This window comes from Myxocyprinus asiaticus, chromosome 41 (assembly GCF_019703515.2).
Source record: "Myxocyprinus asiaticus isolate MX2 ecotype Aquarium Trade chromosome 41, UBuf_Myxa_2, whole genome shotgun sequence".
Classification (NCBI taxonomy): Eukaryota; Metazoa; Chordata; class Actinopteri; order Cypriniformes; family Catostomidae; genus Myxocyprinus; species Myxocyprinus asiaticus.
The window spans coordinates 22,834,172-22,852,017 of NC_059384.1; the positions used below are offsets into that span (position 1 = coordinate 22,834,172).

The 17,846-nt window shown below is 37.2% G+C and overlaps 1 protein-coding gene across 2 annotated transcripts in view; it reads left to right on the forward strand.

The window, feature by feature from the left end:
• LOC127432074 (transmembrane protein 108-like) overlaps nucleotides 1-17,846 on the forward strand; it is an 83,313-nt gene that overhangs the window by 52,483 nt on the left and 12,984 nt on the right. For both annotated transcript variants that reach the window (XM_051682867.1, XM_051682866.1), the window contains one exon: nucleotides 3,852-3,935. In XM_051682867.1, the coding sequence (XP_051538827.1) occupies nucleotides 3,896-3,935 (40 nt within the window). In that variant the 5' untranslated portion in view covers nucleotides 3,852-3,895. The remainder of the gene's footprint in view (nucleotides 1-3,851; nucleotides 3,936-17,846) is intronic.

Below are 17,846 nucleotides of genomic sequence, written 5' to 3' on the forward strand. Positions count from 1 at the left end.
ATGAAAATGACTTGCACAAATATTCATTAACCGATTGTCAAAAAGGTCTTGTAGGATCTTATAATAGGTAATAATTTGCACCTGGTTGTGAATTTAATTTTGAAGTCATGCAGTTTTATTTGAGAAATTATAAGAGATACTGGTGAATTGAGCAGTCAGGAATGTTTTTTTTGTTTGTTTGTTTGTTTTTTTAGTTTTTTTTTTTAGGAATGAACTCTTCATATTTTCTAATGGACATATTACAGCCAACTTTCGAAGCCCTACAAACCTGTTTGAACCTTGTATCAGACATTGTTGGGAGCTAAAGTGTTATTGCTTTGCTACTTTCAATTGTTCTTTTCTTACTTGCTTTGTTGCTATTTAAATGTAGATTTTCTTAAAGGTACAGTGTGTATTTTTTATACGTTAAAATATATTTTCCTAGACAACTGTAAGGTATTCATAGATTGCCTCAATAGTGGGCAACATTCAGGTTCTGGATGTATAAATCCCCTTCATTTTCGATAGAGGTGAATCGATTATTAACAATAACTTATACACCTTTAAAGGCAGACCCATCGAGATCTCAAATGTTGTTAATCGATTGTATATGCTTCTGTTGAAGACAACAGTTCGTGTTATTTCATTTTTCATTTTTTATTATTTATTTTTTATTTAGTGGAATTTCTGGTGAAGAACTACCATAGCTATGATCCTGATGGCAAAAGATCTCCCAATCAGAGAATCACGGTCAACAATGTGCACCAAAAGAGCTATAAAGTGACCGCCCACTATATGCTCAAACTATTTATATATTTGTTTAGGGTACATTGGGACTAAAGGCCCCCTGGGGTAAAAGGCACTTTCTTAACATCTGTTTGTCACTATACACTGTAAAATATTCCTGATCCATGACATTATTGTGTGCAGCGTCTAAAGTTTGATTTTGAGGTAATTTGATCTAATATTTAATTTTTTTTTTTTAATTTAGCTAATGAGAATCCTTGAAATTATCACATTTATTTTTAGTGTTGTTTTAGATGATTAAAGGTGAATCACCTTTAGGAAGAACTGTCCAATAAAAAAAGGATAGTATTTGGGGTAAAAAGCCCCCCATAAAAATAATAGTTTTTCTTAAGTGGGGCAAATAGATTTGTTATTAAAAATGTCCAAAGTGGGCTCACATGGACTGATCCAATTACAGTGGAGAAACATTAGTTCATAGAATACTTGAGATGTTATAAAATGCCAAATGTGATTGAAATTAACAGAAAATTGAAATTTACAGAAAATGGTTAACTCTTTTCTGAAGTGGTTATTTTTAATAAGTATTATCTTATTTTGTTACTCAAAAAAAAAGCATCTTGCTGTCTCAAAAGTATTTGCCTAAGTTGACATATTTTGCCTATAACTATTGTCCCTATATTTACATGATATCACTGCTGTAAAAATCCCCTGGGGGCCAAGTGTGGGGTAAAGGCCCCCTCGCCACCTTTTTTAAAAACAAATGAATTTGAATCGAAACAACCTTCCATTATTAATTATTTTCACACAAATTATGTTGCTCCATCAATATTCATTAAACAGAAATTTGTGTTTTCTCTACCTCGATAAATAGCCCCATTATAGCCTATATCTGAATATTTTGCAATTAGCGTAGAATATATTGTTTCTGTAAGGAATGATTGATGATGGACTATTGAATTATTGAAAAATTATGCACATCCCGAGGTGGTAATGCAGCCACAACGCGCACCTCGGGTGAGCATTAATTTCAATTCAACGGGCCATAGTCAATTATTCCGCTTATACCACAGTTACCACATCTCAAGACGTCGTTTAGGGTTTTATATCAAGACATTCTGGTTTTCGTCCGTAAAATGCTCTTGTGAGTGGAACTACTTTCTTTCGCCACTGATTCAGTGTCTTGTTTTGATACAGCCTGAGCCTCTGTTCCTAGTTCCAAAATGTCACTTTAGAACTAGCAATGGAGGACTGCGATGCTTGAGCTGCCTTACTGCAGCACTTACTGAAGTAACATGTTAGTGCGTTTGTGTGTGTGTGTGTGTGTGCGCATGAATGAAAGTGAGAATGAAAGAAAGAAAACAGAGATTACGTGTTGGATTACCTGTGCTTGCAGCTCTCGTCAGCAGAAACATCACTTCAGATTACCGAGATGTAAGTTTAAGTATACTTCTCAGTGTCGCCATTTTTTTATATAGTTTTCCCATTGCTACACAATTGTTTTATTAAGTTGCGGGGGTCCATTGATATCGCTATGCGTTAGGCTCGTGAGTATGTATACGTGTAGGAAAAAAGTCTGTGTGTCCGTGTGTGGTTGAGAGAGGGAGAGAAAGAGAGGGAGCCCGTGCTTTCCACAGATATGAAAAGTTTTTCCGGATTATATAGAAACTGTTGTATTGACAGTTTACATCAAAGCTCTGTTTGCGTCTCCAGTCTATGTGTGAGTGTGTGCGTATGCATGTGTGTCAGTGTGTGCAAGTGTCTATGTGTTGATGAGATGAGAGTGAAAGAAACAGAGAGAGGGAGAGAGAGAGAGCAAGGGCGCTTTTCAACTGAAATTGAAATAAAATTAAGATATATTGTAGAAGTTGTCGGTCTTATCCGATTAACTTAACCAAAGTCTTTGTTTTATATGGCTCATCAGAATCATGCATTCAGCAGACCTGTGGTATAAATACCTTTAATCAAGAGCTTTAAATCAATAGTTTTGTATTTTTTCCATATTTTTTATTTGATTACCTCATTCTCAATGCTTAATGGGATTGATTAAAGAAGTAAAGGACACAGTGTTGTACCTTTTGTATTTTTGTCTGATTTTCAAATACTTTTCAGCTTCAAATCAAGTTTGTAATGTGGTGATTCAACTAGGAGCTTATTGGCCATGGCTTAGAACCCATTTATTAAGTACTTTATGAACTCCTTATGGACAAAATGAATGGTAAAAATACTTTCAGAACCAAGATGGCTGAAAAGTAGGCGAGCACTGTTGCGCTCTTTAGTGTGAGTTTGGGGCAGGACCTGTTTGTTTAAACAATGGCATGTGCAGGAAGAGGCAGTATTTTTAAAATAATTTTGGGAATTCAGTTTTGTGCCACTAGTAAAACAGAAATTACACACTTCACCTTTAAAATTACTGTGATTACATGCTTGTTGACTGGTTAAAAAGCATTTATCCAAAGCTATTTATGTGAGGCGTGGTTTCAACTTGAGGAACAGCTCGATTTGATCCAATGCTTATGAGCGACAGATGGCTCTTAACGAATAGATTACAGAAAGAGATCAATGCTGTGCTCATTGTACCATGGTCACAGTGGTTGTGTTGGTGAGACTTTTAGATTAGCATATGATTCAGACTTTCTCTTACCCAAGGGGGCTCAAATCTCATTTCCCGCTCTTTATCGACTCGCTACGTCTTGTGCTGTTGAAGTCACAGTACCCCAAGGACAAGATGAGAGAGTGACAATTTTGACATCTTGACAATCACACACACACACACATTCACAGAGACTCGTCTCTATAGGGAAAAAGAAAAATGTGTTTATGGCCATTTGCATTTAGCAGTGTGACAGTTTCCCAAGACTCTGAAAGTGTAGGCCAATGTCAATTGCCTGAACAGAAGGGAATAAATCTGGAATTTTAATGACAAATCATATACATTTCAGCTTTTGTGATTTATTATTTTCATAGCTAAATCATTTGATAGGTATTTCACTGATTTCCATGTAGACTACCTATTGAAATCAAAGATACTCAATTTAATTAAGTTCTTTAAGTTCCTTAACAGTTCAGGAATGCAATGGCATGATAATTAGATTATAATTAACTCTGATTTATCCTTTGTCCCATAGAGAACCATGACCACTGTGGAGGAGGAGCCGGACCACATGATACCATGAAGAGAAGTCTGCAGGTCCTGTCTCACCAGCTGCTGAGTAAGTCTCTCATCAGCAAAGCCTAATAATACTGATTAGGCATTTATAGAATTTAAAAAGATCAATTTTATCAGAGTGCTTGTAAGACCCTAATGTCCCCTTTGATATTATGTCAACTTGCTTTTTCATTCACTGGAGATTCAAACCAGCAATTGAAACTGCAGCAAATGGGCAAAGGATTCCCAGAGAGTGATTCTAAAATATTGATGCAATGTTGTGAGAAATGGAATCACAATATATGTATACATGATTGGATTGGCACAGCCCTAACCCATATAGAACCAGGCTGATCTCATAGTTGAAAGTTTTTCAGCTGAAATCAGTCTGTGCTTCCCAAATTCAAAACACTGCCCCCAGTGATCAAAGCTGGAAGTGTTGTTGAACGTATGGGCATGTGTGAGCTCTAGTTTCCGTGTGAAATGTCCACTGTGGGCGACCAAGAGCAAGTTGTAAAACAAGTTGATTTTAGTTGTAAATGATGTAATACAGTCAACAGGAATGCACAATTTAATTAACAATATCCCTTAACACAAATCCCAACCCCTAAATGCCCGACTATACTCACAGTGAAGTTCTTCTTTGTTCTTCACTCAGAGCCAAAATGATTTTCGAAGCAGCTGAGCAACAGTATAGGCTACTGTTTGGGTACATTTAGACACCGACCACACTGTTGTAGGAGGCGTTTAGAGGAGCATTTAAATATGAGGACGATCAAGACTACATGTAAAAGCTCAACTTATATGACATTAAAATATGTTATAAATTATTTCAGCCCTCATTCTATAAGTAGAATTCTCACAAGATCAGTAAAAGAAGCTGTTTTAACCATTCGATGATTTGAAGTAATACGTATGCAGTAGATAATGTGTAATTTGTCATGTTTACATTATGCATTCATGGCGCTACTGCACAAACACGTTATACACGGCCATAATATGCATAGATTACACTCTGTTATTGTAATTTATGATGACACTGATACCACTGAAAAGATGGGTGTATAAAAGAGTTTTAATGTGCAGAATACAGACAAAAGAATAATAAGATGCAAAACTGTGAATGGCTTTTGGCTACAGATGGCACATAAGCATATCAAACAACAGAGTGAATGGGCACTTAAGAGTATTTGAGTAACGTATTTTCTGGAAATAAATTCGCACCTGATCTAAATCGCGTTGAGAGAAAAAAAAAAAAGATGTATTGCATCTCTATATAAGTCGCACTAATAGATATTGTATGCGCCAGGCGTTAGGACCCGGGAGTAGCCAGGCGTTAGAATCCGGGAGCAGTGTCACCGGCAGACATCAATTACATATAAATTATGTAAATAAGTTGCTTCAAACTATAAGTCGCAGGACCTATAAGATGATGAAAAAAAATGCGACTTAAATTCCGGAAAATATGGTAGATTTGATTCCTTTTGTAGACTTAAACAAATCACATCACATGTTCTTGGAAAATGTCTCTACATGAACAATTGTACAGATGTAGGTAAGTTTGCACCAGCTTGCTAATAACCCTGCAACTGGAATTAGCTGTCAGCCTCAAAGTAGTTGGAGCACCAGGTCACATCTAACGATGACGTGGACCAATGGGAGTAAGTAGGTGTTTAGCAGCTGGTACAAAGTTTTCCTGAATGTTTGTGCTGGCGAGCTGTTATGAACCACTGAAACAAATTCAAAAACACCTGGTCTAGCTTGTGGACCAGCAAAACATTCCTTCAGAAAAATGTAGCTATGAAGCAGGTTAACAAACATGGGTTTTCTTTTGAAACTGGTTAATAAAGGAAGCCTTGGTAGTGAAGCTACAGCATTAAGAAGCAGCATTACATTCTGGTGACCATGCAACATTCGAAATCACAACATATGCTTTTGACTAGCTGTGTAGGTTTTTTTAGCTGGACAGTCTTGTCTCGGGCCATTATTATGGCCCTTTGCTCAAAGCACTTACAAAATATTAATATTAGCAGCACACACTTGATATCAATCTGGCTGAGCTCCAGCATAAAGTGTGAAATGTATCAGGAACATGAGGTCGGACAGAGAAGTCTTCCTCTGCTGTAGATCAAGCTTAAAGTGATATTTTATCACTAGCAAATACTGTTAGGCTGTATGCTCGTAAAAATCCAGCATGAGCACTGGAAAAACATCTGGTTTCAGTCAAAAAGTTAAAATGAAAAATTTAGAATACTTCTCAGACTCAGGTGTGTTTCAACAATTCGTCCAAATTAACTTAATTATCAACTCAACAGAGTTTGTCTGGGTTTTTCTTTTTTTGTTGCCTGGAGAGATTCAGGTAATTTTTCTATATGAATGTTCAGAGTGTTTCCCAGCTGAGCCCTGTCTGACCTGAGGCAGTAGGGGCAGTGAAGTCTGCTGTGACCTTTTGATGTCTTTGCAGCTGGCTTTGAAATGGGTCCATGGGTCATATACTGTAGGTTGTCATAGGCTCATGTACTAATGCAACTATTTTCCCAATTTTGTTGTGGGATGTTTTGGGATGTTGTCGTGAGATGTTGTTGTGGGTTGTCATCAGTCTATATTTTAAACCACCATGCCACACCACCCAGTATATATGTCACATAGTACTTTTACATTTTATGGATTTGGCAGATACTTTCTTAAGGTGCGGTCACGCTAGACTTTGTGATCCATTCATTTCAATTTACGTATATGCATGTGAATGCAATGACATGTGTAGAAATTTTGTCTTTTGCTGTGTACTAAAGTTCATGTCTAATTAACTATGATCTATAAATTCATATAGCAAAAGGACGTTTGACCAATTGAGGATGTAAACGTCATGGATGGACCTCTTGGCTTAATATGAAGAATACAAACTTCAAAGCTGCATGATTTGCAGTTTTGCGGTAAAGTGGAGCATATAATAATAGGTGAACATTTTGAATGGATTATATTTCAGATTTAATTTAATTGAATAAATATATTATTTATTCAAAATAGTGTGACATAATATCTTGTTGCCAATATTCACTGTGGGTCCAAAGTAATTTTGCAGGCTCAAAGCCTAATGTGAACACACTTTTACCAAAGCAACGTCCATGTATGTCCATTATGTGAGTGCAATTAAGTACCAGAGCAGGTAGCAACGAATACGATCGAGTGCTAATGTTTCTCGAAGAATGGGTGCAAATTCAGTAGCCATACCATCACTTTGAGATATTTGTTATGTAATAAGTCCAGCTTAGCATGAATCTAGTTAGCATTGAAACTAAATACAATTAATAAGAAGTGCAGTCAGTCATCTCATCATGTCCTCTTATTTGTCTGGCTGTCAGTTTGTCATGATCTTCTATATCTATCTATCTGCTCAAGAATCTGCAGGGATGGTACAGTTTGTTTAGAGTAAATGAGGTTTTGCTGATGCTTTCTCATGCACCCAGCCTCTGTGATGATGTGACTGCTGCTCACCCTGAAGTGCAGATAGCATTATTGGACTATTTGAATACAATGGCTCTCAAGAAAATGACATCCCAAACCGGAATTTGTAAGGAAGGCTCCTTCAAAAAGGCCAAATAAAATTATCAAAGCCTGTCCATTATTTCAATTGTCAAGGGATAGTTTTAGGCTACATAATGACTATTTTGAGTAACCCCACATTGATATTGCTTTTGTGTCTAGAATTTCCTGTTTAAAGTGTTTACTTCCTGTGCATCCCAAGTAATAGTTTAAGGTCTGTTATTGCCCCTATAAATCACAGACTTGATTTCTTCAGTAAACAAATACATTCTTGCTGTACCCAATGCATCTTGCTTGTCTGCCCTCCTGATTGGATAAACATCTGAAAGTTCAGAGGCATTTCCGAGGACCAACGCAACCCAAATCGCAAACAGGATATGATTATCAGAGGGTGTTTTGGTTCCCGCCTTATCTATGAGCTTACATCTGCACCACCCTGCCCCTCCCTCAACACAGGAAGTGCCCTAACTGGCCCACAATCCTCTCAGGGGTAACTATCCCTAACTTTAAACACTGTTACTCCTGCAGAGACACCAGTGGAATTTATTTATTGGTTGGATTCATTGTGTAGGTTTTGTATGTGTTTTAGGTTGCTTTTACAGCTCAAAATAATCCTTTGTATGATTGTCAATATAGCTTTTATCTTGGCATCTCAAACAACTTAGCATGTCAACAGCTAAACGTTTATGAGACAGAGGAGACCTTGATGGCTTGTGTTATTTATTAAGGATCACTATATGACTGAACATGACACCTCAAATTATGCTAATTATTGAGAAGAGGTGGACCATTACTTTTCTAAGCAATCAGACTTACGATTTTTGCCTGGTGGACAATAAAATGGTGAAAAAAACCGAAGAGACTAACATTGAAGGAGGGTGTGGTTCCATATTGGGACCATAATATCATAGAAAGTTTGGACTCTTTTTACATGTCCCTTTAAGCAACCGCATAGCAATGCCCTAGCAGCCACCCTGAACACCCTAGCAACTGCATAGAAAGCCCTAGCAACCACCCGGAACACCCTAGCATCTTGGCAGTGTTTTTTGCACAGGCAAGCACCACTGACATTTTCTTCAGAAAATGTAAAATAATAAAAAAAAAAAATTAAGGAATATGCAAACAGCTCAAAATGTTTCCAGGTTTTGACTTGTTTTGTTATTTTAGACAGTTTTGTCCCAGAGGGTTACTGTGTCTTACGCAGTAGCTTTTGGTCTATTGTCTTAAGGCTAAAGGTGTATATTAATTTTGACCTGTGTTACCAGTTCAATTAATGAGACAGAGAATAATTAAACACCATTCATGGAAGACTGAGGGGTCAAGAGAGGATATAACAGTGTTTACATCTGTTCTTTTGGGAAACCTCCAGACCTGCCAATTATTGAGTACCTCAGCAAAGCACTGTGCTAATCAATGCTTTGGCTAAACACTAAGAATAGCCATTATTCCTGCACGTTCTCTCTACATTTTGTGCTTGCCTCAGTGCCCAATTTGTTCCTGTGATCCAAACTGTTTAGTATGTGGTTTTCACTACAGGGAAGCTTGTTCAATTTACTACTGTATGCTCATCATGTAGGGTGGACATGTTTTGTCTCAGCTTCGTGTGTGTGCACCCAGCAAAGCATTAATGCTGATGTTTGCTGTTGTGTTCTATTTTTTCGGATGCTTATTAAATTGGAATGGTACTTGTGTGCAGTAGTGAAATGGAACTCATTTAAAACTTCTGCCACTCTTGCAGATTTGCCCTTTGCTATAGTGGTGTCACAAGCTGTGTTTTTGCTGGACAAAGTGAAACAGACAAAGCTAGCACATAGAGAGTGTTTCTTGTGGATTGATCACCTTGCCATCCTGAGGGATATCCACAATTGTTGATGCTCCACAAAGTGATTGGTGGACTTCCTGGTTTGATTGATTAGGTCTATGAATACAGGATCTCTTATAGCTCCCAAGGGATTTGTTGTAGAGTTCTTGTGCAAAGGTGTTAAAGGAACATTTCACCCCAAAAATTAAACTAATCTAGTTAACTGTATAACTTTCTAACCTTGGTGGAATACAATAGGCAGGGTTCATATGGTCACGGAACTTTGGTGACATTTTTGCCAAATTATAGTATGTGGTTCATTACATGTATCAATGCAGTTTGAGGTATAATGTCCACTGTGTGTACTAAAATCGAGTTACATTTTCTCTCAAACAGATGAGCTTTTTAGGGATATTGCTCTTTTGGGTTTTAAACAAAAAAAATTTACCTCCGTACCCTAAACCTAAAACCTAAACCTAACAGAGAGTGTCATGAAAGCAAATGTGAGATGCAAAGCGCAATTGTTGAACATAATTTTGTGATGCCTCCATGAAACTTTCAGCTCATGTTCGACTCACATGCTCTTCAGGACTCATACTCTGGTCTTTTGCATCGCAAGTGTGCAATTTGATTGTGTTAGAACAAGCCTGTAAATGTAGTTGGTTATGTAATGCAAATGTTAAAATTTCTTACAAGTCATGCGCTATAGTAAAAGTCTTTAAATGTCATAAGATAGTATCATGTGAGGGTCAAGTGGAAAATTAAGTTAATAAAAGTCGTTGTTGTAGCGCCTTTAATGTTCATTTCACTAGGAAAATTACACAATACGTACAACAAGCCACATAAAAATAATTTTAAATGTAGTTAGAGTCACTTGATTCTATGAGACCAGGCAATACCTGGAAATAATAGGGAATTTAAAAATATATATATATTTCTATGCCTAAAAAGTCTTGGAAATTAATTAAATCTTTAAAATTCAAGGGAAAGTTGAGGACATTTCTGTTATATTATTTGGAAATTACTTTTATAAATATTGATTATATTATTATTTCTGTTATTCTGTTGTTAGAGATATTTTTATTTATTTCTATTTCTATTTATCTTTCAATAAAAGGATTTTCAAAAATACTTGTCCAGTCATCAGGAACAACTAGAAAAGTAATGGAAAAGGTCGTCTGTCAAAAAGTGTGGGAACCCTGAATAGGGTATGTTTTGAATCCATGCTGTTCCTGTGTCACCAAAAAAAGTAACCATCGTCCGTCACCAAAAATGACAAAAAAACACCATAACATCACATTGAAACTAGTCCATACAACTTGTGCATTATATACGAAGTCTTCTGATGCCACACGATAGCTTTGTGTAAGGGACAGACCAAAATTTAAGTCATTTTTTGCTGAAAACCTTCCCTGCAAATCTAATTTGCGTTTGTGCATATTCAAACTTGCCACATTGGTTACAAGACACGCAAGAACCAATGTTGTTTGGTGTACTAGCCCTTTAAGAACACAGCACTCATTTGGTTGTCTGTATTTCCACTCTGTTCCATGTTTGCATTTCTCGTGCAGCCTCAAATCTTGGCTTCTTCAGTCCAGAGGTGAAGCTAGTGTGTAATATTAAGTGATGGATGGCAAGATAAGCTGTAAACTCATGCAATCTGTCGAGGCCATTTTAGATCTTAGTGTCTGTGGCTCTAATGTGAGAGACTGGCAGACAGTTCAAGGATCACAGTATGCTGGATGGATGTGATTTATTAATGTCATATCCATGCAGGACTTTATGAAAGTCACAGGCTACTTATGCATTCCAACGACTTGCAATTTAGAATGTTTACTGCATAAATTCTTTTTCCACCATACATTTTCAAATGAGCTAATGGATAGAGGTCGGCTTCATCATAAATCAGAGTGTAATTTTTGAGTGATATTACATCCTAATACCTAGCAACCCATCCATCCTCTCTCTCCCACCCATAGTTCTTACATAAATGATAACATGCCATGTGGAAGTGATCATCAAGAACAGGTTATCAATGCAATTTACTGTTGCTGCATATTTATGCTTTAAAGGAATAGTTCACCAAAAAAATTAAATTCTGTCATTATGTACTCACCCTAATGCCACTCCAAACCAATATGACTTTCTCTCTTCTGTGGAACACAAAAGGCAAATTTTTACAGTCTTCACATTGTTTATTTGCCATATTGGGAGTGGATAGTGACTCTGGTCTGTCAAGCTCGAAAAAGGACAACAAACGACCACTCTGTGCGATAAACAGAATAAAACTTTAGTTGTTATTCCCTCTCAATTCAAATCATGTTACAGTAATAAAGTAAACTGCTTTAATCAATATGGTGGCTACGTTGATAACATCAAACCTTATTGGTTCTCATCATTTATTTAGTGACCAGGTTTATTCAAGCTCTAAAAAGAACAAAAGCACCATAAAAGTAGTCAATACAGCGTGTGCGCCATTTTGTCAAGTCTTTTGAAGCCATACAATAGCTTTGTGTGAGTCATTTTTCACTGAAAATCTTACCCTAAGGTGTAGCTATCAAATCTGTGACACATGGCATCACAACTTGCCGTCACATCAATGAATCCATATTCCATTGGTTCTAACATTTCTCCAAACTGAACATGACATGGATGTTTTTAATATGTGGAAGTGCGTATTAAAATTGAGAGCTACTGCGGAGAGAAGGTTTTTAGCAAATATCAACTTAAATTTTGGTGTGTTCATCATGCAGTAATATTGAATGGCATAAACATTCTTCAAAATACCACCTTTTGTTTTTTTGCAGAAGAAAGTCATACAGGTTTAGAACAACATGAGGATGTGTACAAATCATTTTTGGAACAACTAACTGGTTAAGAAAGGTCTAAAATGGGGGCCTGGGTAGCTCAGCATGTAAAGACGCTGACTACCACCCCTGGAGTTCGCGAGTTTGAATACCAGGGCGTGCTGAGTGACCCCAGCCAGGTCTCCTAAGCAACCAAATTGGCCCGGTTGCTAGGGAGGGTAGAGTCACATGGGGTGACCTCCTCGTGGTCACTATAATGTGGTTCACTCTCGGTGGGGCGTGTGGTGAGTTGTGCGTGGACGCCGCGGAGAATAGCGTGAAGCCTCCACACGCACTATGTCTCCACGGTAACGCGCTCAACAAGCCACATGATAAGATGCGCGGATTGACGGTCTCAGACGCGGAGGCAACTGAGATTCATCCTTTGCCACCCGGACTGAGGCGAGTCACTACACCACCACGAGGACTTAGAGCACATTGGGAATTGGGCATTCCAAATTGGGGAGAAAAAGGGGAGAAAATCAGAAAAGAAAAAAAGGTCCAAAATGTGAAAGAAATAAAAAAGTACATTTGTTAATTCCAAAGCTAAGTGTTATTTAAAGTAGTTTTGTGTCAGAGAAAAAAAAAACCCTATCCATCCATCTCTGAACATTATTTTTAACTGTAGATTATCAGATGGAAGTGCTTGTAATTTTCTAACGTAATTTTGTAATGAAAGCCATTTTTTAGACAGAGGAAACAGAGGAAGCAATTATTGCGAGGTTAATCATGTGCATGCCCTATCACTGTAAAAAATAATTTGAAAAAATGTAATTTTAACAGAAAAAGAATGTAAAAATGCTACAGTAATAAAATGTTAATTGGTTAACAGGTAGACGTTACCTTAACATACACAGTAAAAAATGAAAATATATTTAACAAGACAGTACACTGTAAAAAAATATTTTTTATTATTTTATTTTTTTCATTGATGTAAAAAGCATTATTTTACTCCATGAACACCACTGCTCCAACTAATTACTCCACTTTGGCCCTGACATTGCACACGCATATACATGAGAATGAGTAGAGATGCTGTCACACTGCTAAACGTTACAGTTTATTGGCAAAGTTTCAGCCCAAATTGGGTCTTCATCAGGTCAAACACACTAGTCATCTTTTTGCCATTTTAACTCCTTTCAGATTCAGATTCAAGTTCAGATTTCTTTACATTAAAGCACACAAGATGCTCTTTGGAACATTCTAAAATCATGCTGGCATAACATGAATCATGAGGTTTTGCACAAACCTGTGGAGCCCATGCATCCTGTTTTAAAGCAAAAGGGGACATACCAAATACTAATAAATTCTGAAATTCCTGAAAACATTTTTCACTCATATTGTTATATTATTTGTAATGATTTATTATTATTTTTATTATTATTATTATTAAATCAGAAAATAATGCAAAATCGAAGCATTTTCAAAAGTGGTCATTAGACTTTTAGACTCCATTGCGTATAACATTTACTGTCAGAAAAAAGTTGCAAAAATGTTACATTTAGGTGTACAACAACTTGTCACTGGGGCAGTACCCCAGTATATGTAACCTTTAGGGGCAGATAAGATTCACATTAGAATACATTCCGATTGACATGCCCAGTGCAAGCTGTTGTACCCCTAAAGGTACAATCTTTGCAAAAAATGTTCTGACATTGTTGAATACTACTCACTTACACCCATTAAACACCTTAAAAATTGATAGTTCACCCAAAAATGATAACTTACTCATCATAATGCCATCCCAGATGTGTGATATTCTTTCTTCTGCTGAACACAAATATTTTTAGAAAAATATTTCAGCTCTGTAGGTCCATACAATGCAAGTGAATGGGTACTAAACATTTTAAGCTCCAAAAGGACGTAAAGGCAGCAAAAAAGTAATCCATAAGACTCCCATTGTTAAATCCACTATCAATCTCTACTTTCCCTTTTCATTCTTCTTCTTTTGTTTTTGGCAATTTGCATTAATTGTGCAAATTGCCACCCACTGGGCATGTTTTATGGTAAAAACTGATGTAAATTTTTAGTTGTTTCTCACCCACACCTATGATATCACTTCTGAAGATATCGATTTAACCACTGGAGTCTTATGGATTACTTTTATTCTGCCTTTGTGTGATTTTGGAGCTTCAGAATTTTGGTACCCATTCACTTGCATTGTATGGACCTTCAGAGCTGAGATATTCTTCTAAAAATCTTTATCATTTGTCTTCTGCAGAAGAAAGAAAGTCATACACATCTGGGATGGCATTTTTTTGGGTGAACTATCCTTCAAGGGATAAGGCTCAATGCTCATCTTGCAAAGTAGCCAGTTGGTGCTTTTGACCAATGCTGAGATGCTGAGATGTATTGTGTCCTCGCAACCTCTTCCTCCCCCTCACTATTAGACTGTGAGTCAGAGGAGTGTGAGAATGTGTGTGTGTGAGTGTGTTAGCAAAAATGTCACTAGAGAGTGAGTCATTAATTGAAAGATGGGAGATAACCTTGGTTAGGCCATTGTTTTTTTTAAAAGTGAAAAAAATAAAATAAAGAAATAAATAGTATGACAAAGACAAATCTTCAGGCTGGTTTATGCTGGTTATTGGAGAACTGGTGCTGGTCTTTTTTTTCTTCCTTTTTCCATTCAAATCAGTGCAAAAACAAAACTAAGCCCTTACTCAATGTTTGACATGTTGACATGTAAAGAATCTTGACAAGCGTTGCTATGAGTGTGAGTGTGTTTGAGTACTAGGGGTTGCAAAGGCTTGTTGACTAGTCAATATTGAGAATTTATTACCTCTTAGTTAAGACAATTATTTTATGCCGTAATACTGTATGTATACTAAGGAATATAATAGAATATTCAGAACTATAGCAGAAATCAAAAATAAACAAAACAGAAGAAATCATTACGATGGCATTTTTTGCCTCTGCATTTTGAATTTCGGGGGCATTTTTGTCATTGTCCGTGGCATTACCTTGAGTGGCATTACCCTTAATTACTGACCCTGGTTCACACCAAATGCATTTTTGTGTCCATATGCACTGTTTTTAAGTTATTTTCTGTGTCAGCATGCCCTAGACTGACATCTTTGTCCATTTCGCAGCATCTTACTGTTTTACGCAGGAGTGCTGTGATTTTAGGTCCCGTGTCAAGTTAAAAAAAGATCTTAATCTTTTAAAAACACAACTCGAAGCACACGCATTCCATTCTATTCATTACGCTGTGTCGTTTTTTTTAAAGCAAGAACATGTTTGTTCTGAACGGCCCCTTAGATCTACAAGGTTGTTGATTTAGGTACATCCTACTTGGATGTCCTACTTCTCTAAATCACATTGTGCATCATATGCATACTCAAACACAAATTTGTACATGCAAGATGTCCATTAACCAGTGCTATTAATCCATGAAGACTTCTTTCTTTCAAAAGCTACATTCTGTCTGTTGTGATGTGATCTCAGAGATTATTGGCTTGTGATTTTCCTATGAGATTGCCCATTTTTGATATAAGACTGTGGTGATGTGGGCATGGCATGACGTCTGTGGAGAGCGAAGCCAGGAGAGGAAGAACGGTAAGGATTGAGACCTGGGGAAAATTATCTCTAACAGCTGTTCTGTGTTGCATTGAGAGCTGGAGAGGGATAAATGAGGCAATCTAGACTGCCAGAGGAGAGAGAGAGACGCACGAAGCTGACTCTGTGTGTGTGCGTGTGTGCGTGTGTGTGTGTGTGTGTGTGTGTGTGTGTGTGTGTGTGTGTGTGTGTGTGTGTGTATGTGTGTGTGCGCGCGACCAGGTATTCCCAATGTTGTGGGGACCAAATGTCCCCACAAGGATAGTAAAACCTGAAAGTTTTGACGTTGTGGGGACAATCATTCAGTCAGTCCCCATTAGTTGTGGTGGCGTAGTGGGCTAAAGCACATAACTGGTAATCAGAATCCCCACAGCCACCACCATTGTGTCCTTGAACAAGGCATTTAACTCCAGGTTGCTCCGGGGGTATTGTCCCTGTAATAAGTGCACTGTAAGTCGCTTTGGATAAAAGCGTCTGCCAAATGCATAAATGTACATGTGAAACAGCTTATAAATCATATTAAATTATGTTTTTTGAAAATGCAGAAAGTTTTCTGTGAGGGTTAGGTTATAGGGTTAGGGTTAGGGAATAGAATATAAAGTTTATACAGTATAAAAACCATTATGTCTATGGAGAGTCCTCATAAAACATGAAAACCCAACAAAAGCGTACGTGTGCGTGCTTGTGTGCGTCCTCCAGGGAAATGGCTTAGCAAACATACTAAACGATATTTTTTTGAAAATGCAAAAAGGTTTCTGTGAGGGGTAGGGTTAGGGGATAGAAATTATCGTTAGATCCATATAAAATCCATAGAAGTCTATGGAAAGTCCCCATGATGATATAAAACAAAATGTGTGTGTGTGCGCACACAATGTTATGCTGAAAAGCAGATCTTTGTGTGTGTAAAATAAAAGACTACGTGGACTGTTTACCTGGCTCCCACTTCCTCCTTCAAGAAGAGAGTTAAAGTACCTGTCTCAAAGACATCATTTTTGAATGAACATCCAAGTACCAGATTGCCAGTGCACAAACCAGACAAGCAAAAAGCGCAGTCAAAATAAAAATAAAAACCTCAATATAAACTAATGAGTAATCACAGATGTTTCTGATGCCAACAGACTTGAAAGCAGTTTCCACGGCCTTAATATTTTTGGTTTAGTCATTTATAAATCATGAATTTGCTAATAGGACAGCGGTTATGATTTTTAATAAGCGTCATGTTTACACTGATCCAGGGAGCTTATGCTCAGATGATTTTTACGGGTTTGGGAGCTTGTGTCTGATCTAAACGCGCCACTTTGTTGTGAAATGAGCGTCGAGTCATGTTTTATTTATGTGGTTGATGTTTTATTAATGCAGTGTTGGATTGGCAAGGGTGGATGGTATATGAGGTTATGCAATCTTCTGATTGAGTCCAAGAAAACAGGACATGGCAAATACTGTCAGTGCTTATGGACTGAAGCGGTAAACTTTGAAATTAGCATGGTTGTCAAAGCCATGTAGGTTGCTGGTAAGGGCAGGCTTGTGTTTGGTATGTTAATAAAGAGTTTGCCTCAGTGCTTGGATCAGACAGTATCTGTTTATCTCTGTTCCACATTTTCTCAGCAGGAATTTTTTTTTTTATAAATGGGAAACACTCAATTTATATAACATTCAATGAGGACCTACCTAATAGAAGCCAGGTGGATGTCAGAAATTGGCCAGGCAGGTGTGAGAAGTTGACCAGTGATTAAATCTGTCATTTTTTTATATACACACGCATTCACTCACACACAGAGAGAGAGAGAGAAAAAGAGAGAGAGCGACAGTACGTGTGTGGGATGATTTACATCTAAATGCATATTAATGTCTATACATAAAAAGTTTGTAGGTGTCTTTGTGTATAGCGTGAAGGCATTAATGATATGTATGATTTGAATAGTGGTAATGTACATTTTGTGTCTGCATATGTGAAAGAGAATAGGGTTGCTTTTAAATTAAGGTTTGAACAAGAGGAATGCCATCATCTAATCCACAGAGATGAGAACAGGATAGGTAAGAAACTGACATTAAACTGACTCAGATCTCTCCATGTCCTCTTGTGATATGACATTACTCAGTGAGTCTCACCTCTCACCGTCATCCGTCTTCTAAAAGATGAAGCTTGGTTTCTATAGCAACTGAAATAGCATGCTGATGAAACACTCAGATCACTCAGGTGTCATGAAATCCATTGTATGTTTTTATGTGT